At 46.7% G+C, this 26,267-nt stretch overlaps 1 protein-coding gene across 2 annotated transcripts; it reads left to right on the forward strand.

Annotated features, from left to right (window-relative positions):
* The first annotated feature begins 1,831 nt into the window (after positions 1–1,831).
* LOC148534695 (thiol S-methyltransferase TMT1A-like) lies at positions 1,832–24,903 on the forward strand. 2 transcript variants are annotated; one of them, XR_015877298.1, is made up of 4 exons: positions 1,832–2,422; positions 16,241–16,480; positions 22,946–23,080; positions 24,721–24,903. XR_015877298.1 is itself a non-coding variant. In XM_088466388.1 (3 exons), the coding sequence occupies exons 1-2, from the start codon at positions 1,925–1,927 to the stop codon at positions 16,475–16,477; spliced, it is 735 nt and encodes a 244-aa protein (XP_088322514.1). In that variant the 5' UTR covers positions 1,832–1,924; the 3' UTR covers positions 16,478–16,480; positions 24,721–24,903. The 2 variants fall into 2 exon arrangements, 1 of the variants encoding a protein (XP_088322514.1); XM_088466388.1 differs by lacking the exon at positions 22,946–23,080.
* The last annotated feature ends 1,364 nt before the right edge of the window (positions 24,904–26,267 follow it).

A 26,267-nucleotide genomic window follows, 5' to 3' on the forward strand; every position in this document is an offset into this window, starting at 1 on the left:
GGCGCCATAGGCCCCGTCCGTCCACGATAGAAGGCATGGCTACAAATGAGTGGGACCCACTAGGGATTTCACTGACCCCCGGTGACCCAATCCGAGCCTGCTAGTAGACTCACCTATATTCACTCGTGTGACAAAAAATAAGAAAAAATGTATTAACTAGTGTATCAGGCATATAAACAATAATAGTGGGAGACCCAGAGACAACTCCAGGTAAAATATAGAAAACGTCACCCGCATCTGTCAACGAGTCCCTTGCGCTGCTTGGGAGGTATCACCAAAAGCAAGGGAGTTAACCCGTAAAAGCAGATTTGCCTGTATGAAAGTAGCAGCCTGATCCTGGAATAGGAGGCCCATGGTGTCCTCAATAGCCTGCAGCATTGAAGCATAAGTGACAGGAGCTTCCAGGAGAGGGCCTGAGTCAGGTACTTAGCCTGAGGCATGCGGTGGGAAGGCAGCATCTCTTACCTGGGAGCCGGAGCCCATGTTGGAATGGCGAGCCTTGTGATGTTTACCAGGCATCTGTGGAGAGAAGTATCTCTCCATATGGTGTTCCGGGACAGTCACTGGGTCTTCACAAGACACTACCTGGGCACCGGAGGGTGGATGTGTTATTATTATTATTACCAGTTATTTATATAGCGCACACATATTCCACAGCGCTTTACAGAGAATATTTGTCCATTCACATCAGTCCCTGCTCCAGTGGAGCTTACAATCTAGATTCCCTATCACATGCACACACACTTACACACTAGGGTTAATTTTGTTACGACCCAATTAACCTATATTTTTGGAGTGTGGGAGGAAACCGGAGCACCCGAAGGAAACTCACGCAAGCACAGGGAGAATATACAAACTCCACACAGTTAAGGCCCGTAGTGCGAATCGAACCCACAACCTCAGTGCTGTGAGGCAGTAATGCTAACCATTACACCGTCTGTGCTGTTGACTGTGGCGGCATCAGAGCTCCAAGCACATGTGATCTACGCATGGACGCCGGAAGCAAGAGTCTCTCTAAAGTATTTAAATACGTTTTTAAAAATGTTTTTGAATTAAACAAATAAAAATAATTACTTTTTTTAATGTCATTTTTGAAGAAATAATAAACAGTAGTTAAGTGGTTTATATTACAGAAATTGAAATGAACATCTGTATTATTATGTTTATCATTTTAATTTCCTCTCTATGGGAATCTTACAAAAAAAAGTGATCAAAATAAATGTTTGCATTGTCCCTTTAAGAACTGAAGTTGCTGTTGATAGAAGGAGGGGGAGGGGTATGGCATGGGATGATCTGTGGTATCTCAGTAACCAGACAGATTTTCTGGTAATGTTTCTCTAATACAATTCCCTGCCATGTACATCAGCTCGCTTGTATCATAAAATCCAGTCTGTAATGTTAGAAAGAAAGCATTTGAATCATGTCCTTAGAAAAAAGTTATCTCCTAAAGAATTATTTATTTATTACCAGTTATTTATATAGCGCACACATATTCCACAGCACTTTACAGAGAATATCTTACCATTCACAACTGTCCCTGCCCCAATGGAGCTTACACTCTATATTCCCTATCACATGCTCCCACACTAGGGTCAATTTTGAGGGGAGCTAATTAACCTACCAGTATATTTTTGCTGCTTGCATCTTTGTATTGAATTTACTTAATCAGAAATTGTAAGTATCATAGTCTTAACTACATGCTAAATAATTCACTTTACTGCTAATCATATTCTGTGCAATAGAGTAAAGGTCAGTGTACTTGTCTGAGGGTGGAGGTTCTTTGATACATGTTTTGCTCTCTGGCTGAGCTGTAATAGTAGGACAGCCCACATTCCAGGCACACCCCCCTCTCTGCACCTTACTGACTCCCAGCAGGCAGAGCAGAGTTGCTGCTTACTGAAATTGCAAGATACAGTGAGTGAGGATGGCTCTGCACATACTATTCTTTCAGATATGTGTTGGTATCATTGCTTTTCCAATACACATCCTGGCTTTGCTGGGTCTGTGGGGACCGATAGGTAAGAAGTGGCTGCCATTCCTCCTAGACAGGATTACAAAGACCTACAACAAAAAGATGAAGGAACACAAGAAGCAACTATTCAGCAACATGAGTGATTTTAAAGGCCCCTCTGGGGAGCTGAAAGTCCTGGAGCTTGGCTGTGGCACAGGTGCAAATTTCCAGTTTTATCCTTCAGGATGCAGAGTCACCTGTGTAGATCCTAACCCTAACTTCCAGAAGTTTTTGAATAAGAGCCTGGCTGAGAATGATCATGTGCAATTCCAGGATTTTCTGATTGCCCCAGGGGAGAGCATGCCCCAGGTTGCAAGTGGTTCCATGGACGTTGTAGTCTGTACTTTGGTCCTGTGCTCAGTGGACAATATTGAGGGGATCCTGGCAGAAATACGTCGAGTTCTCAAGCCTGTGAGTCCAAACAACCATATAAAAAAGTGCCTTGTAAAAACATATATAATGTATAAATGATACCAGTGCATGATGCAGCTGAGAACAGGTGTTTTAGTGGTACATCCAGGACTGGATGTGGTTATAATACAGACAGTCGGGATACCGGCACCTAGAACGCCAACGCCAGAATCCCGACACCTGTCAGAATCCCGGCATCTGCATCCTGACGATAAGTAGTGGTGTTAGGCAATGGGGGGGGGGGGTTAGGATACTTATTGACAGGTGTCAGTATCCTAATCCTGTTAGATTGCCGGCATCAGGATTCTGACTGTCAGGATCCCGAGTGCCAGCATCCTGTACGCATACCTCCAAACCGTTTTAATGGGACTGTCCCACCCGCGGGCCGCAGTGTCCTGTGGTGGGGGGGGGAGTTGGGGGAAGCATACACCGCTGCTCTGCATAGCAGCCCTGGGGAAGCCCAGCATCTCGGAGATACTGGACACACCCCTTAGTGATAAACAGGGTGTGTTGCTAGACTACGCCCCTATGTGTAGGCCACGCCCTGTCACTAGACCACACCCCTTTACGTATAGGCCACACCCCCTTTGGCGTGCAGATTTCCCGAGTCATAATGAGCAATTGTTGGAAGGTATGCGTACCCAACCCATCCAGGATATCAGTCACCTTACAGTTTGGGCCATAGTTGATGACTTTCTGGCTGCTCCTTTAGGGAGGGAGCAGCCAGATCAGCAGGGTGGCGGGGGAGGGGGGAGGTGGGAGCTGCCCCGGATTTTCGTGAGGCACCCAGCAAAATCGGGAGGTTAGGCAAGCCTGATTTTGGCTAAGGTGGAATGGATAATATTTGTGCATAACTTTTTTTTGTGGTGCAAGTTGATAACTGTTATATATTCTATGGGCCGTAGTCAATTTGAGGCGTAAAGTCAGTTTTCGCCTGTTTGGCTTTTACTTTTTTTTTTGGCTTTTTGAAAAAAAATTTGCCGATGACATCATTTTCGACTGTTTGGCTTTTACCCCGTATTCAATTTGGAAGACTTTCCGCCTATGCAATGTAATAGGCGAAAAAGTATCGCAGGTGTAAAAAAGTGCAGAATTGCAGTTTTGGGGTACAACATTGCGGGAACCCTCATGCAGCCTTAAGACAGTCCCCTAGGGGTAAACTGCGTCAAAAAAAGTTTACAAATATTCGGGACACCCCCCAAAAAAAGTTTTAATTTTGGGGGTGAAAAAAAAAAATAGGGGAACAAAGTGCCAAATTATCTAAATTAATTCAGGTTGGGTCCCCATCTGCCAATTGTCATAAATGGGGAAGTAACTTAGGAGCTGTTTCAGAGGTGGACGCAGTGTGGATCGGTGCTGTGTCTTTGGACGCAGCGGTTCTGAATATATATACTAATGCAGCAAGTGGAGTCTTAGGAAAACCAACTGCTGGCTTCCTTAGATCCGCTGGCTACATCCAAATATACAGCAACTGATCCACTGGGTGAACATTGGACATGTGAGTAATCTTCAGGTTACTCAGGATGTCTGGAAAAACTACGCTGCTGGGGCCAGTCAAGTTTGAGGACGCAGTCACTGGCTTCAGCACACCCAGAATATGGGGCCAACACTCCGCCGTTTCCTGCAATGCTCCCTCTTCCTGCCCCCAAGTGTCTCCAGACTGTCACTCCCCCGACGCATGCAGCCGCACTGCATCCAACGTTGCAGGATCAGATGGCTGTTTGCTGTGTATGTGCAGATCTAACGCATGGGGGGGGATGTACCCCAAATTTATTTTTGTCCAGGTGTGGTTGCAACTCTGCACTAACCCCAATGAGTCTTGCGAATCCTCATTTATATATTATATTCAACTCCAGCCTGCTAGCCGTATCATAAAACATGTATATTTACTCTAACCCACAATTCTATAGCATTTGGGTAGGGCATGTGACTACAACTCTAAAAGTCGCTGTCATTGTCCATGTTTCAATTTTTAATCAATCAATTGCTTTATTTCTAGAAGTAAAATATAAGTATAATGCCCCTTTCCCTGGGTCTTCTAGGTAATGGGCTGTATTGCAAGATATTCTCCTTGCAAGCTTCACACCATGCGGTTCTCTTAATTTCAGTGCCTCCACCCGAATCTTCATACAAAGTGCTCTTCTGGGGGAGTGTTCAGGGTCAGGAACACCAGGGGGAGACTCTGGGAACCCCCTGCCCAACAGGTACTTAGGCCACCAACACCACAGTAATGTATCACGCAGATATGTTGCAAAAGCCAGACTGGCACATTTATTAATGGATTTGGGATTGCTATTGCTTTTTTCTGTTTTTATGTCAAAAATATTTGGTAAGATAAACAAATATAACCATATAATAGGTTATAAAGGCATATAAAGATAAATTGTACAGTCAGTTGTGTAACCAAACATCTAAAAGGCATATACAGCATTAATCAAAAACAAACATAACACTTTGGGCTCTATTTATCAACATTATTTTTACTAAAATAATGTGAAAAAGGGTGTTTTCACACCCTTTTCACATTATTTTAGTATCACCTATAGTTATTACAGGGCAATTGGATTAGAATTCGTAAAATTCTACTCCAACCCCTAAGTAACACTTATTTTTAGTAAGCAGATCGCATTTCCCATAACTGTAATGGGAAATGTGATCCGACCATAGTTACTAAAAATAAATGTGAAAAAAATACCGGGGAAAGCCCTGTGATAATAACGCCACCTGGAGGTGGCGTTATCCAGGGTCTCCCCCGGTTACCGGCCTCCTGCCCTGCTCTAACGGGGAGAGCAGAGCCAGGAGTCGGTCCCAGTAATCAGCTGTGTGGACTAAACAGACCGCAAGCTGATCACTGTAAAAAAAAAAAAAAAATTTACTTACCTGACTCCAGGGACCGGTGATCGGGCCTCCGGTGATGACTCCCCTCCGGTCAGCTGGTCTCCCACAGTGCACTGGTGCCCGGTCATCAGGTGAACGGGCCCCAGTGCAGTATGGGAGATCACCTGACCGAAGGAATGGAGAACATCACCGGAGGCCTGGAGCATGCAGGTAAGTGTAAGCAAGGGAGAGGGGGGTCCGCGATCGCGGGGGGCGGGGCTTAGCGCCGCAGGGGGTGGGGCTTAGCGCCGCAGGGGGTAGCTGCGGCGAACGGTCGGCGCATGCGCGGGCACTTAATCACGGTATTTTTTGCGAAAATACCGTGATAAGGCTCCGAAGGGGATTAGCAGGGACAGAGCTTTATCGCAAGCTCTGTCCCTGCAAGGGATTTGTAGTAAATCCCTGTGATATTGCCTGAATTCGCAATGCAAATTCACTCGGTAATATCACACTACAATCTGCATTACCAATGCGGATTGTAGTAAATAGAGCCCTTTGTCTTTTCTGTCTTTCGGTTGTAAAACCTTCTTTCCAAGTACAAATAATACACAGGCCTATGCAATCACTGACTGGGTAATAGCTAGCTACATCAAAAGCAGCATCACAAAGGATTATCACACATACCACAATCAGCATTAGACCCCACTATCTATAGTGCACTGATGAGTTTGAGCTCATTATCTTCTACATGTTGTTACTTGGAGAAAGCTGTACTTTAAGGATGTCCACTTGAATGTCAAACACATAAACAAATAAGTTTATCAAAGTTCCTCCTTCCTTCTTGACACGTTCAACAAAGCTTGGACTTGTAGTTTCCTTAAAATCTGATTGGTGATGAAATCACACCTTTCTACTAAGCTAATGACTCTGGGGGTCATTCAGACCCACTCGCGAGCGGCTGTCCGCTCGCAAGTGGGTCGATGGTCCCCACTGCGCATGCGCACGAGGGAGGGAGCTCCGTCGTGCGCATGCGCGAGACCCGACAAGCGAAGGACTTTCCTTCGCTCGGAGTGTCTCATCAAAGGGGGCGTGCTGTCGATGGTGACTGACAGCACGCCCCCTTTGGTGGGCGTGCCGGGGGCGTGCCTGCCAGACGGAGGCGTTCCCAAGGGGACGCCTACCGTCTGAAGCCGGCCCCACTGACATCACTAGTGATGTCAGTGGGAGTGATTTTGGTTCTGATAGAGCCAAAATCACTCCTGGCCTTGCGGTTGAAAAACCCAACCGCAGGCTTTTACTCGCAGTTCCGATGGTCGCGATGGTCAAGACCATCGCGACCATCATTCTGCACGCTCGTATATGCTGTGGGTGGTGACCCACAGCTATACGAGCGTCCAGGCGGATGCTCCATATTAATGGAGGTGGGCCCTGATTCAGAGCGAGCGCTCTGGTCAGAGCGCCGGCTCTGAATCAGGGCCTCTGTCTTTAGTGCTAAACACATGCACAGAATACAATATTTCTTCAGGGCTAGTCCCCCAGCTTTCCCTAGTCTTCGCTCTACCAGCAATCTCAGTCTTTATCGGGAAACATAACACTTTAAATAGCTGCCACACAGGGTACTTATCTCACATGTCTCCACAGTGTGTGTCTCTCTCTGCAAACTCTCTTCAGTGGATCCAAAGTGATGTCTTGAAATGCTTTATCCTCTATAGGCTCCCTGGTCCATCAGACTGGAATTCTCCCCTTCAGCTGGTGTCTGTGCTGTGATTCTCCTCACAGTCCTCTCCAGTCATTGCAGCTGCTTCCTCCCTCTCTCCTTCTCTGGACAAAAGCATTCCATTCCTTGCTTCCCCCACTCCACGCACAGTCTTCCCCACCCGACAGCCTCTGCGTGTCTCTTTGAGCACTGTCTTACTCCAAGGCAGTCTGGGTGATGTAGTTTCACTGTGATCCTTTTTACTTGCACTGCCGGCCACCGGCGCAGTGCTACATACTCCCCCCGTGGAACTGGCACTCTACTGACAAGTTGATGAGTCTGTTCCACACCCCGAAAAGGAACATGGGCTAAAACACATTGTCTGTTTACACATTCACACATAACTTAGTAGGAACCTGTCAGGGTAAGTGTGGGCCCAAAATAAGGCCATGGGTAGACCCAATGAGGGTGAACTACTCTGGGAACCTCAGTGGCCCTGCCTAACTTGTCATAAGTTAACATCATGGGAGCTCTAGTGGTCCGCCTGGGTCGGCTAAGAGCTGAAGGGCCTCCCTCGTCTCCCTCTGACTCCCCTCCTGGGCACTCGACCTCTCCCCCAACATCTCTCTCTTCTTGTTGGCCTTGAGCCTGTCTCTCAGACACTTACTGCCGCAGGTACTTCAGGAACAACTTCCTCCAACCTTTGTACCGGTCCCATTCTAGGCTTCCCCAAGGTCCTCTCAGTAGACCTGGGATGCCTCGTAGTGTCACGATTCTGAATGATATCTTCGACTTCCATAGTGGGGGGATCAAATCCCCATTCAGCCTCACTGCATTCCGTTTCTCCATTATCTTGAAGAGTTTCTTCTCTCCTCGTAGACCTCAGTCTCCCCGGCTTCCTCCATGGCACCCTATCTGTGGTCCCAATAACTTTTTCCTCTCTGAACCTCACAACTCTCCCAATCAGTAACAGGTGCTGCCTGTGATAGGTCTTTATTGTCCCACTTTGTCGTTCTGGCCTTACTCAATAAACGGGTGCCCCTGATAATTTGCCCACCACCTCATAGGGATCTCTTCTCCAGCGATTCGCCAATTTATGCTTTCCTAATATCCCTAGGTACCGTAGCAATACTCGATCTCCTACTGCCAATACATTCTCTTTCACCCGACTGTCATATCGAGTCTTGTTTCTCAAGCCAGATCTGGTAGAAACTTCTTGGGCAAACCTGTGAGCCTCTCTCTCAGCTCTTCTCGCAGTCTCTGAACATACTGTAAATGTGTCTCCCCTGAGTATGGAGCCTCCATTATTCCAAAGCAAATGGCTACAGGCAGTCGAACTTCGAAATATGAGGAGGTATGGTGAGTATCCTGTTGACTAGTTTTTTCTGCAGTTATGCATGTACCAACTGGCTGATATGCCTACTCCAGTGCGCCTTCCTGCCAGTGCCCAAAGTGCCCATCATATTGAGAAGGGTTCGGTTGAATCTCTCTGGCTGTGGGTCCCCTTGTGGGTGGAAAGGTCTGGTCCTGGACTTCTGTATCTCGCACAATTCACATATCTCTTTTATCAGCCGGCTCTCAAAATCTCTCCCTTGATAAGAATGGATTCGAGCAGGAAGTCCATAATGCACAAAGAATTTCTCCCACAAAATCTTTGCTACAGTCGTAGCTCTTTGATCTTTGGCTCGGGATGCTTGAGCGTATCTGCTGAAGTGATCAGTCACAGCCAGAATATTGGCAGTGTTGCTTTCATCTGGCTCTATGGAGAGAAAATCAATACACACCAGCTCCAGTGGCCCATCACTTGAAATGTTTTTTAATGGTGCTGCTCTTTTAGACAGTGGTTTACTCAGGATGCAAGTCCCACAAGTTCTGCAATATTTTTCAATGGCAGCTTCCATCCTTGGTCAACAGAAATGATCAGTGATTAGCCCGCTTGTCTTCTCATCACCTAAGTGTCCATGCTGGTCATGCAGGGCTTTTAGCACAGCATCCCAATGCTTTTTTGGCAGTACCAACTGTCTTCTCACTCTTCCATCTGCGGGTTTTTTCCCTATAGAGGAGCCCCCCTCAGACCACTAGAAATTCTGTCTGTCTATTCAATAGGATGGCTTCTTCTGTTTTAAGGGCCTTTGGCCCCAGCCTCTCATTGTTCTGTATCATCCAATTAATTGCTCCTAGGGACAGATCTTCTTGCTGATCACTGTTTAGCTCTCTCCTACTGAGCCTCTGCAGGTCACCCAATTCTAATTGACTCAGCCAGCAATACTGCTTAGGCAGTGCAGTTTCTGAAACTCCCAATGCCGTTACACATTCTCTCATGGGTGGTACCACCACTCTTCCTTCGTGGCACCTGCCTTTTACTTCTGGAGCTGGCACTTCAACCCACTCCTCTTCAGGAGATTCAGCCCGTCTCCCAGCCAACCTGGACAAAGCATCAGCATCAATGTTTCCTTTGCCAGGACGGTACTTCAGTGTGAAATCATACACAGCCAAAGCATCCAGCCATCGATGCCCTGTGATATCCAACTTTGCTGTAGTCTGGAAGTAGGTCAACGTATTGTTGTCAGTATAGACTTCGAATGTAGCACCATTAACTGTGAGAGACAGAATCAAAAAATTCCAGAAATCACATTGTATGATTTTTAAACAATTTATTTGTATATTCTTTCGGGAAAAAAAATATTTGGACAATCAAAAAGTTTAACTCAATACTTTGTAAAGTAACCTCGGTTGGCAATTACAGCTGTAGTTCTTGACCAGGTTTGCACACATTGCAGCAGGTATTTTGGCCCACTCTTCAATGCAGATCTTCTCTAGATGTCAAGTTTTGGGGCTGTCGCCGGGCAACACGGACTTTCAACTTCCTCCACAGATTTTCTATTGGGTTGAGGTCTGGAGACTGGCTAGGCCAATCCAGGACCCAGCCACGTTGCATCTTCAATGCTCTTACTGAGGGAAGGAGGTTTTTCCCCAAAATGTCACGATACATGTCCCCATTCATCCTCTCCGTAATACGGATCAGTCGTCCTGTCCCCTTTGCAGAAAAGCAACCCCAAAGCATGATGTTTCCACCCCATGCTTCACAGTGGGTATGGTGTTTTTGGGATGCCACTCATCATTCTTCTCCCTCCAAACACGGCGTGTGGAGTTTATAACAAAAAGTTCTATTTTGGTCTCATCTGACAACATTACATTCTCCCAATCCTCCTCTGGATCATCCAGATGGTCACGGGCAAATTTTAGACGGGCCTGGACATGTGCTGACTTAAGCAGGGGGACCTTTCGGGCGCTGCAATATTTGAATCCATGATGACGTAATGTGTTACTAATGGTAACCTTTGTGACTGTGGTCCCAGCTCTCTTGAGGTCATTGACCAGGTCCCCCCGTGTAGTTCTGGCCTGATCCCTCACCGTTCTCAAGATCATTGATACCCCTCGAGGTGAGATCTTGCATGGAGCCCCTGGTCGAGGGAGATTTCAGTGACCTTGTATTTCTTCCATTTTTTAATAATTGCGCCAACAGTTGATCACTTCTCACCAAGCTGCTTGCCTATTGTCGAGTAGCTCATCCCCAGCCTTATGCAAGTCTACAATTTTGTCCCTAGTGTCCTTAGACAGCTCTCTGGTCTTGGCCATGGTGGAGAGGTTGCAGTCTGACTGTTTGAGGGTGTGGACAGGTGTCTTTTATACAATTAACTAGTTCAAACAGGTGCCATTAATACATGTAACGAGTGGAGGATAGATGAGCTTCTTAAAGAAGAAGTAACAGGTCTGTGAAAGCCAGAATTCTTGCTGGTTGGTAGGTGTCCAAATATTTATTTTCCGCAAGAATATACAAATAACTTGTTTAAAAATCACACAATGTGATTTCCGGAATTTTCTGTTCCGATTCTGTCTCTCACAGTTAAAGTGTACCTATGATGGAAATTACAGACCTCTCTCATCTTTTAAAGTGCAACAACTTGCACAATCGGTGGCTGTCCAAATACTTTTTTGCCCCACTGTATATGTTGTGCATAAATGTGTATGTATGTGTTTGTGTATATGTTTGTGTATGTGTGTTTGTGTACATACAGTATGTGTGTTTGTGTATATACAGTATGTGTATGTATGTGTATATTATTAACAGTTTCTTATATAGCACAGCATATTCCGTTGCGCTTTACAATGTGTGCATATATGTGTTTATACAGTCAGGTGCATAAATATTGGGACATTGACAGAATTTTCATATTTTGGTCTCTATTCACCACCACAATGGCTTTGAAATGAAACAAACAAGATGTGCTTTAACTGCAGACTATCAGATTTAATTTGAGGGTAATTACATCCAAATCAGGTGAACGGTGTAGGAATGTATGTGTTTGTGTGTATATATGTTGTGTATGTGTTGTTTTGTGTGTATAAATGTGTTTTTGTGTATATACAGTATGCGTATGTGGACCCTGTTCCCGGATGGGGGCTGAGCTGTGTTCTGAATGCAACAGCACAGTTAGTGCTGCTGCATAGAGCGCAGAGCGGCTCCAGAGTCCCCCTCATCAGCATCACCTGACACATCATGTACGTGACGCTAATCACTGATGTCGGGCCTCAGTAGCCTACGTCGTGCGCATGCGCGAGACCCGAACAATGACGGCCAAGCCGTCGTTATGGGTCTCACTCCAAAGGGGGCGTGCTGTCGATGGTGATTGACAGCACGCCCCCTTTGGTGGGCGTGCCTGCCCAGACGGAGGTGTTCCCATGGGAATGCCTACCGTCTGGGTCCGGCCCCACTGACATCAGTAGTGATGTCAGTGGGAGTGCTTTTGGCTCTGATAGAGCCAAAAGCACTCCAGGGCTTGTGGCAGCGAGACCCTACCGCAGGGTCTCGTCGCAAGCCCGATGGTCGCGAAGGTCTTGACCATCGCGACCATCATTTTGGCCACTCGCTATAGCTGTGGATGGTCACCCACAGCTATGCGAGCGGCCGGGAGGCCGCTCCAAAATGAAGCAGGGACGGCCCTGATTCAGAGCGAGCGCTCTGTCAGAGCGAGGGGCTCTGAATCAGGGCCACTGTGCGCTCTATGCAGCGCACAGACTGTGCTGCTGCATTCACAACACAGAGCCAGAAGGTAAGTAATCAGGAGGGTTAGGGGTAGGCTTCGTGTGGAAGGGGAGGGGGGTAGGCTCCATGTGGCTTGGTTGGGGCCCCCACAACTTAGTTGCCCCAGGGCCCCACAAGCCTTAATCCGGCCTTGGAAGCCCTGAGGTATTATCTCCTTGGTCACGGATAACGCACCTCTGAGGTGGATGCACTTCAACAAAGAAGTTAACCCCAGAGTGACGCGCTGGTTCTTGACCATCCAGCAGTACGAGTTTGTCGTACAGCATCGGCCGTGAGCTTAACATAGAAACGCGGACACATTGTCCCAGGGGTTGAGAAAACTGAGTGGAGTCGACTGTCGCAAAAGATGTGCGCTTCCCCAAGCTTGGAAAAGCGAAAGGGGGCATGTGTGGTTAGAGGGATTGTCTCTCACATGAATTTCCCACATTCTGGTTGAATCAGCTACCTCCAAGGGAGGCTGGAGTGAAACCTGTGTGTTCTGCATTAGCAGTGGAGGTGTAGAATTCCAGGGTTTCACATTTACACAGACCCAGCTGGAATAATCACTGGAGCACAGGAAGGGTTTAAAACTCTCACCTGATGCTCGTTGTCCTGATGCTGAGTAGCAGTCAGGAAGTAGGAACACTGGGCCTGATTCAGAGTTGGGAATAGAGAGAGAGATAACACTTAACCGTGTACCTGGACAAACCATGTTGCAATGCAAGGGGTGTAAATACATATTTTTTTTCGCATGTAGGGTAAATACTGGCTGCTTGTACATGTAGCCCACAAATACTGCACAGCTTTATTATTACTCTACAATTTAGATGTCCGTTTGGACACCTCCCTCCCAAATCTAAAGCTGGCCACACATCTAAAGATCTGTCCAACCAGCCAACTAGTTGATTGGTTGGAATGAAAATCTGGTAAGGTATGAAAGCAAATGACAATCAGCAATTTGCTCCCAAATGCCGGAAAAATGGACAAAAACTGTTTGAACAAATTGTTTAGATCAAACTTGTCTGACGACCATTTTCATCTGTTTTCTGGCATTTAGGAGCAAATTGCTGATCATCATTTACTCCCATACGTTACCAGATTTTCAATCCAACCAATCAACTAGTTGGCTGGTTGGACAGATAATCTTTAGATGTGTGGACAGCTTTAATCTCTCTGCACATTTTAAATCTGCCCCACCTGCAGTGCAACATGGTTTCACCAAGATGATCAGTTGAGAGAGAGATCTCTCTCTATTCCCAACTCTGAATCAGGCCCACAGTGTTGTAGTGCCAGGGTATAAGCATGACGAAAATGTGGCTGCAAGCCACTGCTGACTGATTAGCACAAGGAGTGCTGAGACTTTTATGTTTGTTTATTTTTATTTTATGTGCCTGTATGTGTGCAGGCCTAACTTCACACATGCTAAGGTGCAGTGTCTGCTACCATTAATAAGACACTGCTTTACCGAGTACCTGCCTATCTGGATTCCTCATTTCTATACCTAGTTTTACGATATATAATATAATATACAGTATATATTTAATTACTAGCTGAAAAACCCAATGTTGCCAGGGTTGAAGACTGGACCCTGAAGTACACCTGCAGCCTTTGTTTACATTTGTCCTCGCCTACAGCCCCATTCCATTGATCCTCAAAAGGACCCCACTATTTGCTAACATTCATGGAAACAGTGGTGTAACTACCAAGGGTGCGGTTGCTATGGTGCCCAAGCTGCCTCTGTGGCCTGCCGCTCCCCCTGCACCTAGTCACGCACACAAGGTGGACTGGTCCAGTCAGGGCTGTCGAGGGGGGCCCGGGTGTCAGCGATGATTTGGTGCTGACCTGCCAGCTGTCATAGAGAGACAGTGCCACCAGTCGCGAGGCAATCGAAGCTCGTGGACCGGCAGCCAACCAGCAGTGGCGGCTCCTGATTGTCTACTGGTCTGCGAGTTCCGATTGACTCGTGACGGGCACCAGATTCAAATTGCCCTGGCGCTATCTGTCCATGTCTGCCGCTGCGTCAGCTGTAACAAGCTGGCGACCGTGCCCCAAATCCACACCTGCTGGCTGCTGATGGTAAACAGTGGGAGGTGAGAGGCTGCTGGAGGGACACAGGGAGGTGATTTGCTGGGGGGCATAATATGTAAGGGGCACTACTACCATGTGGCATAATCTGTAAAGGGCATTACTGCACGGTATAATCTACTAATGCATTACATAATGTGTATAAGGGGCACTACTGTGTGGCATAACATGAATGGGATCTGTGTGGGGGCAAATGTATTTTTTTTTTACCTCTGGGGAGGCCCTTTTAAGATCATGCTATGTGGCCCCCAAAGTTCTAGTTACGCCCTTGCATGCAAACACAGTGGCTCTGGATTTATTATGAATTTGCATTTAGTCGTCAAGTTTGCTCAGATTGTAAAAGCATACTTTTGTAGCTGGTTTTTGGCAAACTGCCAATTTCCACTGGAGACAGCATCAAGAATACTGGCATTGTAAAGTATGGGCATGGCTACGATTACATAATTCAGCATGAACTGCATCATCCGCCACCAGAACCACCTACTTTATTAGGGAAGTGGGCGCTCGCCGGGCGGATGTGGTGCAGCTTCGGGAGAATTGAATACTCATCTGGGCAGCTTGGAGTACCACCCGAGCAGGGCCGGCCCGAGGCCAGTTTTTTAGGTAAGTTAATATTTTTTTGGTGCCCCCAGGTGGACCGTTGTGCCACGCCCCAAGGCACACGACTGAAATAGATAAGGGGGCGTGGTCTCGTGGTAAAAAACCATACACATACCTAAAGCATGTTCACATATGTACATAAATATGTAACTTTATATCTACACAAATGACTTGTATTGTTCTCCCTCCACTCTGTTATATTGTCCTCTTCCCCTCCATGCATTGTATTGTTCACCCTCCATGTCTTATGTTGTCCTCCCTCCTGTCTCTAATTGTCTTCTCCCCACCAAACCTTGTATTGTTCCTCCCATTCCTTTTCATTGTTCTCTCCCGACCTGTTTTATATTGTCCTTTACCCCCCTCCATGCCTTGTATTGTCGTCGTCCCCCGGTACCATGTATTGCTCTTGCCCTCTCCTCTGTTTATATTTTAATTAATTCCCTGGCCATATTGCCCTAGGTTCCCTCCATACCTTGTATTGCCCTTCCCTCTTAATGTCTTTCCCTCTCTAACTCACCCCAGATAATTTACCACCTGCCTTCATGCTGCTCTGTCTCAACCACCGCTCTTCACAGTACTGGCACATACTGCAGAGCCGTGGCAGCTGGCGCATATCTGCGCACTGTAAGTGTTGTCAGACAGGATCTGCTGATGTCAGCCTGATCACAGCCTGTCCAGAGCCTATAATCAGGGGCCCCTTATACAGATGCTGGGTGCAAGTCACTGGCCTGGCTCCATCGTCCCTCCCCCCCGCATTCCAGCAAGCCCCCGTGTGCCTCCAGCCTCCTTTCCTATGCTGATACCATTCTTCTCAGTAGTACATTGATTGTGTCATTGGGCCACTGAATAAATTAGTCATTGAATTAACTGAAACTAATATGAATCAATACGGGAGCCGGTAAATAAATTATGATAATTACAGGTTGGGACAATAATTATAGTATAAGAAATGATTCTGCTGTTCTGGGAGAAATGTCTCTGCTGTCTGCAGGTAGATGGGGAGGCTGCCCTGTGCGCTCCTTACAAACGTAGCTATGGTGGGATGAGGATTCCTAAACATCACAATGGGAGGACCTGGAGAAGGAGGGATAAGTCCCAGCCACGGCCCCCCGCCTAGCGTTCACTCGCTAGACAGTGCAGCTTGATGCGGCGCATGCTTTCCTTCAGGGCGCCCATCAGGACTAATGAATAACTCGCTGTCCGTGACAGCTGCGGCACCCTCCTCAGTCTGGCGCTCTACGCGGCCGCGTACCCGGCGTATAGGTCAGGCCAGCCCTGCACCCGAGATATGGGAGCCTCTCAGCCATTTCGGGAGAGTAAGTAAGTATGATCTGCAGCTACATTCCACCAATGATTGGCTTGGGATGGTGGTTAATACAAAAAGCAGGGTGTATAGGGGTTGTCCAAAAGTGTACTCAGACAGCTTGTCTTTCCACTCAGTTATATTGTGCTGCTTTGCTTTACTTTTATGTTTTACTAGAGACCAACAATCTTGGTTTATAGGTTTTCTGACTTCTCAAATGTTTCATTTCAGGGAGGTGCATATTACTTCTTGGAGCACGTTACTGCAGATCCTTCCTCGTGGAGCTATTTTTTCCAGATAATTTTGGATCCAACATGGAAATACATAGGGGATGGATGTATACTTACAAAGGAAACATGGAAATACCTGGAAAAAGCGAAATTTTCACATTTGAAACTTAGACACATCATCGCTCCATTTAAATGGAGCCCCGTCAAACACCACATAGTTGGATGTGCTATAAAATAAGTGGTACGTAAATCATATTTAACCATTATTCATGGGATGAAAAAATGTCTAACACCAAAAACAAAAAGGTTATGTTTACATAATGGTTAAGGCATTGAAGATGTATTTCAATATGTAGTTAGTATATGTGTTACATTTTTAAATAAAGTGGATTTAAAAAAAATAAAATAAAACAGTTTTACTCCAGTTTAGTAGCCATTTTGTGCGAGCCCGTTCCCTGTTGTCCTCTTCTGCTGCCTTGCGAGACCCCTGATTACATTTGGCTGGAAATTGAACTTTTACAAGTTAGTAAGAAGTAAGGTCAATATAATGCAGGCAACTTTGTAGATTGGGCCGACTTTGTGAATGCTCAGCTTCATCAAGGGATCACCCACCAAACACCTACTAAAGATGGGTAATGGGACTTTCAGCAAATCTACAAGCTGGATATAATGGCTAACCGTGAAATGGTGGTTTAAATTCATGAGCAGTTTTCTACTTCTTGCTTTAGTAAACTAACCTGGCCACATAATTTTGATCAGTAAACCATTTACAAATTGGCTCTGTAGCCAATGTCCTAAAAGAAATCTGCTCTCTGTGAAACCTTTCATATATTTTTGTGTGTGTGTGTGTGTGTGTGTGTAAAAAAATGAGCTTAACTATGAAAGCACCATTTGTTAATCAAACTGAATGCACAAAATAATTTCTTTAACAATTAAGGTTATTTTCCATAAGATTATTCCTCTTTCGTCCTATCCGGGGAACACTGTAAATAATGGGATAAGTCTGAAGGCTGAGGAGTAAGTATTAAATGGTTAATTCTCTCAAGGATGAACCCCCTTAAACCCTCCCATATCCACCTGCAATTCCATTTTTTTTTTTAATTTAGTGTCAGCAGGAGAGGCATGACTATTTTAGGGGTCTTTTGTTTGTTCCCAGTTTTTTATTTTATTTAATATTTTCCCCATAGCACCTCAGACCCCTTATGGGATGGAGTGTGCCCATAGAGCTGTGGTTACAGCACCAGTAGCTTGGTGTTGTCCCTATAGGGCTGCAGAATGGCATGGGTCTCAAAATACTGCACTTTTTAAAGACCCCCATCTCAGGAACTCTCAGCCGTAAAGTGATGCCTACCTGAGGATCGCTTTTTGATGTGTTAGGGGGGCACAAACTCCAACCTGCCACAGTGGGGTTTAGGTCAGGCAATAGACAATGGAGGGAGCACGCTGCAGTATCACTAATCCCCTTTTAGATGCAGTCACTTCGTCAGCGTATTCCACTAATGGATGGCTCAATCTTGTCGGAGCCGCTGCATCCTGCTACAGCTTACCGCCAGGTAGTGCTGAGGGGAGGTAAAGGAAGCTAATTTGGGGGCTAGAGTTGCAATGGAGAGGTCTCTGGTCCCCCTCCAGTGCTGCACATTTTTGCTTGTTTAACACCTCTGGTGAACTGTGATTGGAAATTGCAGATAAGCAGACTTGGTTGAGGCAGCAGGGACATATAAAAAAAGCTCCTCCTCCTACCTGTTTGTGGCTGAAGGTGAGGAGTGGGTTACATGTAGGTTGTTTGTGAATATCTCTGAGGCTGCTCGGCTCTGCTAATATTTCCATATGTTGCCAGGAGTGGGTTTTTCTTTTCTCTCAAATACTAGTGTTCGCTATAACTATTGTTGCAGACAGGGGAGCAGGCCCTGCTTTAATGATTAAGCTTATGTTTGAGCTCTGATTTTGAAAACAAAATGAAGATTTTTGCACTGTCACTTTGGAGTTTTAGGCAGAAGTTATCCCTCTTTTCTGTGTATGAATGGCGGGTAAGCACTCCAAAGTAATGCAGGGGACTGCTCAGGCTTTGCATTAAGGATGTTTCAAAATGTTATACCAAAATTCTAGGTGGAAGCACAGATCTGGATGCCCTTTGAGTAACTGGGCATCCTCACATGCTACACAGTCAGCGCCCATCTGAGGGTCTGCCCAGTGACGCAACAGAGGGAGCCTAATGGAGGGGCCCTGTCAGCGGCAGTGTCGCCCCATCCCAGCACACACTTCTGTGTGCTGGGGTGCGGAAAGGCTGTTGCCGCTGATCATCATCTCTCCCCTGGCTGTACAGTGGAGGGAAGGGGGGGGCAATCGCACTGATTGCACTACCCCTCCTGGATCTGCCCCTGCGAAGCCCAATGGCACTCCTCTGCGAAGAGCGCGCTGCAAATACTGTATTTTTTCGGTGGGGTTTAATAGAAAAAAAAAATTCTATAAAAGAGGCGTGGCCTCAGTATATTAGGTCACACTCCTTGCCAGCACCCGGGCCCGGCCAGGCTCGCTACAGGCCTGGGTTTGCCTGCTTTACAGGAGATGCCTATCTGGGCGAAGGTCAGGGCTCAGTCCATTGCAGATTTCGCCCATCAGGTAAATCGGCACACAGAGGTAAGTGTTTCCACTTCATCCTGTGCATTGTTAGCTCCCAGGTCACCTATTACTGTGGATCAGGGTAATACGGTAGAATTGGGATGGCCCCTTAACATTGAGAAGGGACTCTCTCGAATTTGTAATGCTATAGACAAATTGGTTGATTGTTCAGTGGCAACGTGCTCTACGAAGCGTCGGGTGGACCATGAAGCCATCTTTCCTGGCGAAGCAGTCTCAGAAGATTCCTCTCAGGAGTAGGAGGAGACTTTAGTTCAGAACTGGTTTTAACATTCTGAATAGGACAAGGACTCGCCTGATAGTGTGAGAGCTTAGGATATGATTATGGCTATTCACCAGACTTTACAGATCTCGGAAGAACTTCATCTGCCCTCTTCAAACAGAAAAAGCAGGCAGTTTCTTTTACTTTATATTCACATTTTGAGGATGTCCTGGCTAAAGCCTGACAAAGTTTAAGGTTCCACCAGGTTTTCATTTTATGTACCCTTTCTTTGAGGTGGATATCATTTTGTGGGAGGTGCCCTTTTTCTGGTTACAAAACAGACGGCTCCTTTCACCCAGTGCTCAATCTCAAAGGGTTAATCTGTCATTTACGACACATTCAAGATTAAATCTCTTCAATTAAATTGCTTCAATTATGGGCAGGAAATTCCTAGAATCATGCAACATCAAATACACTTATTTAAATGTACCAATCTGGGTAGAGGATCACATGCTTCTCAGGTGTGTGGTGGGTCCTCTGCCACTGCCCTAGCACACCAAAATGGAACCGCAAAAGAGACTTACATCCTACATGATAATAGCAATGCAAAGATCTCAGTTACATACATTTTGCAAACATATGGTAAGCCATCAGCCACAGCAAGGTGTCTTTGCTCTGGTGGTCCTACACTGCATGATATTAGCACCACATTGGGTCATGTATTTAGGTATTTTTAAATTGAGAGCTAGCTCACCTGGAGGCAACACAGGATCCCTCAATATGGCAATACAAGGATCAGCAGACCTTAGTGGACGCCCTAACTACACCTTGGGCATTTTAGATGGTGAGTTTTGGTTACATAAATTTGCAAACATATGGGAAGCCACTAGTCATGGCATGGTGTCTCAGCTCTTATGCTACATGATAATAATAATACCACTCTGGGTCATACATTTATGTATTTCTAAATTGAGAGCTAACTCACCTGGAGGCACCCCAGGACCCCCCAATATGGCACTACAAAGATCAGCACACTTTCCAGCTACTGAACACATACACGCCTCTCAGAACAGTGATACACAGATTTGTGGACGTTCACTCAATTTATTGGCCCATCCCAGGTGTGTATAAAAAGCCCCCAGAAACATTGCCCCAGCACACCGAAATGGGACAGCAAAAGAGACTTACATCCTATATTATTATTACATTTTATTTACAGGGCGCCACAAGTGGTCCGCAGCGCCGTCAATACAGTAAAGGGTACACAGAACATTACATTACAATACAGTAACCAAAATATAAACAGAACACAAGTAACAATTAGCAACACAATTCTCCATACACAGTACAGCTCTGAAGATGAAGGCTGTTATAGAAGTGCAAGAGAAGAAGGCTGTGAGACAGTGGGGAGGAGGACCCTGCTCCTAGGAGCTGAGACGGATAAATTACATGAGGCATGAGTGTGTAGAGGGGGACCTAAGTGCAGGAAGTAAGCAAGGTAGAGATGGCTGAGGCGGGAGGGACAGAGACCTGGTAACATGGTTATGTGGTGGAAGGGTATGATTTGATGAACAGGTGTGTTTTCAGTGCACGTTTAAAGCTATGCAAGGTCAGGGAGAGCTTGATCGAGCGAGGGAGCTCATTCCAGTGTAGGGGGGCTGCACGGGCAAAATCTTGGATACGAGCATGAGATGAAGTAACCAGGGTGGAGGAGAGGTAACAGTCATTGGCAGACCGGAGTGGGCGGGAGGGAGTATGTAAGGGGATGAGGTTGGAGATGTAGGGAGCAGTGGAGTTAGAAAGGGCCGTATGTGAAGATGAGGAGTTTGAAGAGGATTCTATAGGGGAATGGGAGCCAGTGCAGGTTTTGGCAGAGGGGAGCAGCAGAAGTGGAACGGCGGGAGAGGAAGATAAGTCTAGCTGCAGCATTGAGAACAGACTGGAGGGGGGCAAGATGGCAATTTGGGAGGCCAGTAAGGAGAAGGTTGCAGTAGTCAAGCCGAGAAATGATCAGTGAATGAATAATCAGTTGGGCAGCATTCTGGGAGAGGAAAGGCCTAATGCGAGCGATGTTGCCTAACTGGAACCAACAGGATTGAGCCAGAGATTGAGGGGTGTGAAGGAGAGGGTGGAGTCAAGGGTGACACCCAAACAGCGAAGTTGGGGGACATGGGAGATGATGGTGTTGTCAACAGTGATAGCGAGATTGGTTGGAGTGGAGACTCTATTAGGGGGAAAAATTATGAGTTCGGTTTTGTCCATGTTGAGCTTCAGAGAGCGCTCGGACATCCAGGAAGAGATGGCGGAGAGGCAGCTGCATACCTGAGAGAGAACAGAAGGGGCGAGTTCAGGAGAGGAGAGGTATAGTTGAGTGTCATCGGCTTAGAGGTGGTATTGGTGGTCGAAGAAGCTGATGAGTTCTCCTAGTGTAGAGGTGTACAGGGAGAAGAGTAGCGGGCCCAGGACAGAACCCTACGGGACATCAACGGAAAGGATGGAAGGGGGGGAGGTGGAGCCAGAGGCAGACACAGAGAAGGAGCGGTTGGTGAGGTAAGAGGTGAACCAGGCATGGACGGTGTTAGAGATGCCAGAGGTCTGAAGGGTGCGGAGGAGAGTATGATCCACGGTGTCTAGGGCTGCAGAGAGGTCCAGGAGGATGAGCAGAGAGAAGTGACCCTTGGATTTGGCTGCAAGCAGGTCATTGGTGACTTTGGCCAGGGCAGTTTCAGTGGAGTGAAGTAGGCGAATGCCAGATTGAAGAGGATCAAATATCGAGTGGTTAGAGAGATAGCTGGTGATTCGGCTGTAGAGAAATGGGGCAGTAATTGGCGGGTGAGGATGGGTCGAGGTTGGGTCGAGGTTGGGTTTTTTAAGAATAGGTGTGACAAGAGCACGTTTGAATGATGAGGGAAAGATACTGGTGAAGAGAGATAAGTTGAAAAGGTGAGCAAGGTGGGAGCAAGTGGTGGAGGAGAGGGAACGTAGAAGATGAGAAGGGAGGAGGTCAAGGGGGCAGGTGGAGGGGGGAGAGGACAAGATGAGGGAGTGGACCTTGTCGCCCATGGTGGGGCTGAAGGAGCACAAGGTGTATTGGCCGGGAGGTACGGATGGTGGGGGATGTGGGGTTGCAGCAAAGAGATTGAAGGAAATACTGTTATGAATTGCCTCAATATTGGAAGAGAAGAAGGAGGCAAAGTCAAATGCAGTGAGGGAGGATGGGAGGGGTGGAGTGGGGGGTTGAAGGAGAGTGTTGAAAGTACCAAAGAGGCAGCGGGGATTAGAGGACTGAGAGGAGATGAGCGAATGGAAGAAGGATTGCTTGGTGAGGGAGAGGGCTGAGCCGTAGGAAGAGGACAAACTTGAAGTGCAGGAAGTCCGCCAGAGAGCAAGATTTCCTCCAGAGGCGCTCGGCTGTGCGCAAGCACTTTTGGAGAAACCGTGTCAGTTTGGAGTGCCAGGGTTGGGGTTGGGACTGACGGAGCCGGACAGAGGAGGTGGGGGGAACGGAGTCCTGTGCAGAAGTGAGGGTGATGTTGTAGAAGGAGGCCGCCATTGATATGATAATAGCAATGCAGAGATCTGTTACAATATGTTTGCAAATGTACAGTATGTAAGGCACCAGCCATGGCAAACACGCCATGGAAAACACAATTAGGATTCAGCCTACCTATGTTCTGCCAGTTCCACCATGGAACCTGAATCTGGTTTTGGAGGTGTTACAGCAAGCTCCTTTTGAACCTCTTCAGGCGGTAGAGGTAAGGTGGCTTACATGGAAAGTTGTTTTTTTGTTAGCTATAGCTTCTGCAGGAAGAGTCTCTTAGCTGGCAGCTCTCTCTTGTAATTCCTATTTTTAATTTTTCACTCTAGGTGGTTTCAAGTTTCATATCAATTCAGGAGATTTGCCAGCATTTCGGCAGTTAAATTCTGCAGACGGGATTTCTTCTCTCCATCTCTTGGATGTGGCCAGAGCATTGCACAAGACAGACGGCCTGATTCAGAGATGTACGTAATGCTGATTTTTGCGCAGAGATCCCATTAGGGCACATTATTAGATGGCTGTGAGCAGCTATTGAGCAGTGCGGCAGGGTGCCTAAGTTGAGCAGTTGTGCAGGATGGATACTTGGAACTCTGGGTTCGATTCAGACCCGCTCGCTAGATGCGTATACAAATCCGGCTAACAGCAAGGCAGGCGATCGCACGGCAAAGGCATTAGCACGCCCACTATGTCTTGGCGTGCGATCGCTCTGTGTATACAGACACCCACCAACTTGTCTTAAGACGCCCACTTGCGCACGTCATCTCCTGTTTATGTGTATGCAACCATTGGTACATCGAGTGCCATTGGAAGCGAACGCAGTGCTTGTGTTTGACCATACCCTACTGCAAGCACTGCGAGTGCTTCAGTGTGAAATACAACCATGTGACGTGAACTATGACGTTGCTTAATTATGCATGCCTGTGAAATGGCGTTAAGACGCTCAGACACGCCTGTTTTCGGACCTCTACTCCCCCGTTTCTAGTGGCCAGTCCCTGTCACCACCCACAAACTGCTTCTCCTGTTGCTCACTTCAGCTGGGCAGTCTATGCGCACCAAGCGTACGCTTCCCGAACGCTCTCACTGGTTTGTGCATGTGCATTGAGATGCGTACGCAATGCACAGATTGCAAACAATCGGCTGGCTGCGTGCGAACGCATCCTAGCGAGCGGGCCTGAATCGGGCCGTCTGTGCACACCTTTTTCCAAAAACTTTTAGTTTTCACACTTTTGCTTTTACGGGCGCAAAGTTTTGAGCGGAATGGTATCGAAATACCAGCGGATGAAAAATCAAATACCGACAGTGGAAGCCCGACAGGAGGAGATCCCAACGAGGGAAGGTAAGTACCCTAACCCTTCCTTAGTGGTGCCTAACCCTAACGTCCCCCCTGTGGTGTCGAACCCTAACTCCCCTCCTGGCACCTTAAACCGAAGTCTCTCAGGGGGTGCCTAACCCTAACCTCCCCCCGATGGTGTCTAACCCTAACCCCTCCTCTCCGCAGCCTAACCCTAATCCTCATTTCCCCCTGGGAGTGCCTAAACCTTAATCCCCCCTTACTCGGGGACATGAGCATACTTATCCGACCATGGACGTTCGGTTTTCCAGCAGTTCGGGATGCCAACGCCGGTATCCTGATGTCATTCGGGATATCGGCATCGGCATTATGCCGGGTGGAGGGATTCCGATGTCTGTATATCGATGGCCGGCATCCTGTCCGCTGGCAATATGACTGCTTCTCGTTTTGAGCATGGCATTGCCAGAGCATATCTCTCCCTCTTTGAAAACTCCCATTGCTTCAACTCCAAGAGGAAACAGGATTTTATACCCACTGTAAAATCAATTTTGTTGCATGATTGTGTTCTTCATATGGCTTTGGAAGAGTAAAAACTGAGTTGCAGGTGGAGTTTGGAGGGTTTAAGAAGGAGGGGAGTCTCAGTCTCAATAGAATTAACTGTTTACTGCCTACTCCAAAGCCTTCCCACTTAACCCATTGTTTCTAGTGTCCCCCAGATGGACTCCGAGGAATTGATTTTACAGTGAGTATAAAATCTTGTTTTTCCTATTTATTTTTTACCATATGTTCCTTTTTGTTTTTTTTATTTAACAGTAATACTTGGAGAACAATAAGAAGATAAAAGCTGTAATATGGAAAGTATTATGCCGCAAAGCTCTCAACACTTAGAAAAATACAGCAGACATTGGATTTAGTTTGGGAGCATGAAAATGTTTTGAACAGAAATTATATTTGGATCGCTAACAATTTGATTGCAGTTTGTAGATGTAGATGTTTTATTACTATGGTAAATAAACTTTTTTGCCTACAACAAAATTTTCTCTTACTTGTATGTATGGTTCATGGGCTGCCCGCCCCTCTGACACAAAAAAGGAGGACATCCAGTCATAAAGATACCAATAGGCTTCTGAAACCAGTATAGCACCTAGCAAACGGGTAGCAGTCGGGAAGCCGATGGACGTAATCCCGACCGCTGGCTTCCCGACCGTCTAATCCCGGCAGGGGTCTAATGACAGGCGTCGAAATCCTGACACCGGTCATTACACCTACGACGGGAGCCCGACACCCGGGCGCCGGGTGCGGACAGTCGTGGGGGGGAGGGTTAGGTTTAGGCCCCCCTCCGGGAGGTTAGGCACCACCTTTGGGGGAGGTTAGAGTTAGGCACCCCACCCGGGGGACTTAGGTTTAGGCGGCAGGGAAGGGGGGGTTAAGGTTAGGCACTTGGGGGGGAGGTTAGGGTTGTCGATGGCGGCAGTAAATCATACTGATTCCCTAGCAAACTACTATGGGTTTTTATTCCATTGGGTCGTATTTATTCACTTAATTTATTGTATTTATTCCATACTGAATCTTTGAATATATCTATTGCTGAATGTATTATTATATATTATTTAAAAAGGACTGACCTATTGTGCAGTGCTGTACATGGAGGGGATCATGACACAAATTAATTGCATACAATGGACATGAAACAGATGGTAAATATGGCCCAGCCCAAATGAGCCTACAATCTAAGAAGTGTAGGGAACACTATATACATAAGGTAGAGCAGCACCATTATCAGCCGCCAAAAATAAAGCAGTCATAATTGACTAGTGTCACGGTTCTGGTATTCTGTAGATCTGGCACGAGGCCCAGGGTATAACTGAGGAGTGCAGGAAATGGGGAAGCTTCAAGATGCCACGACTCATAGGTAATACAGGTACTGGCAGACTAGAGACACTAGGAATCACAGACCGGAGCAATGCAAGGATACTAGAATTTGAACAGGAACCCAAGCCACCAGGCAGCCTCTCACCTAATAGTCCAAGGACAAATCAGGCCAGAGGACTAATCCAGTGACAAAAAGACCTGAACTCAAAACAGTATACAGCCATGGCAAAAAATTTTGAGAATGACACAAGTATTGGTTTTCACAAAGTTTGCTGCTTCAGTGTTTTTAGACCTTTTTGTCAGACGTTACCATAGTATACTGAAGTGAAATTACAAACATTTCCTAAGCGTCAAAGGCTTTTATTGACAATTACATTAAGTTTATGCAAAGAGTCCATATTTGCAGTGTTGACCCTTCTTTTTCAAAACCTCTGCAATTCATCTTGGCAAGCTGTCATCAACTTCTGGGCCACATACTGATTGATGGC

The sequence above is a fragment of the Taudactylus pleione genome, unplaced genomic scaffold, assembly GCF_031769625.1.
Source record: "Taudactylus pleione unplaced genomic scaffold, aTauple2 ptg000065l, whole genome shotgun sequence".
Classification (NCBI taxonomy): domain Eukaryota; kingdom Metazoa; phylum Chordata; class Amphibia; order Anura; family Myobatrachidae; genus Taudactylus; species Taudactylus pleione.

Excerpts from the sequence above, each read along its gene's own strand:
- LOC148534695 (XM_088466388.1), top strand. The coding sequence starts at position 1,925 with ATGGCTCTGCACATACTATTCTTTCAGATATGTGTTGGTATCATTGCT. Across the intron at positions 2,423-16,240 it reads TACGTCGAGTTCTCAAGCCT|GGAGGTGCATATTACTTCTT; the intron begins GTGAGTCCAAAC and ends GTTTCATTTCAG.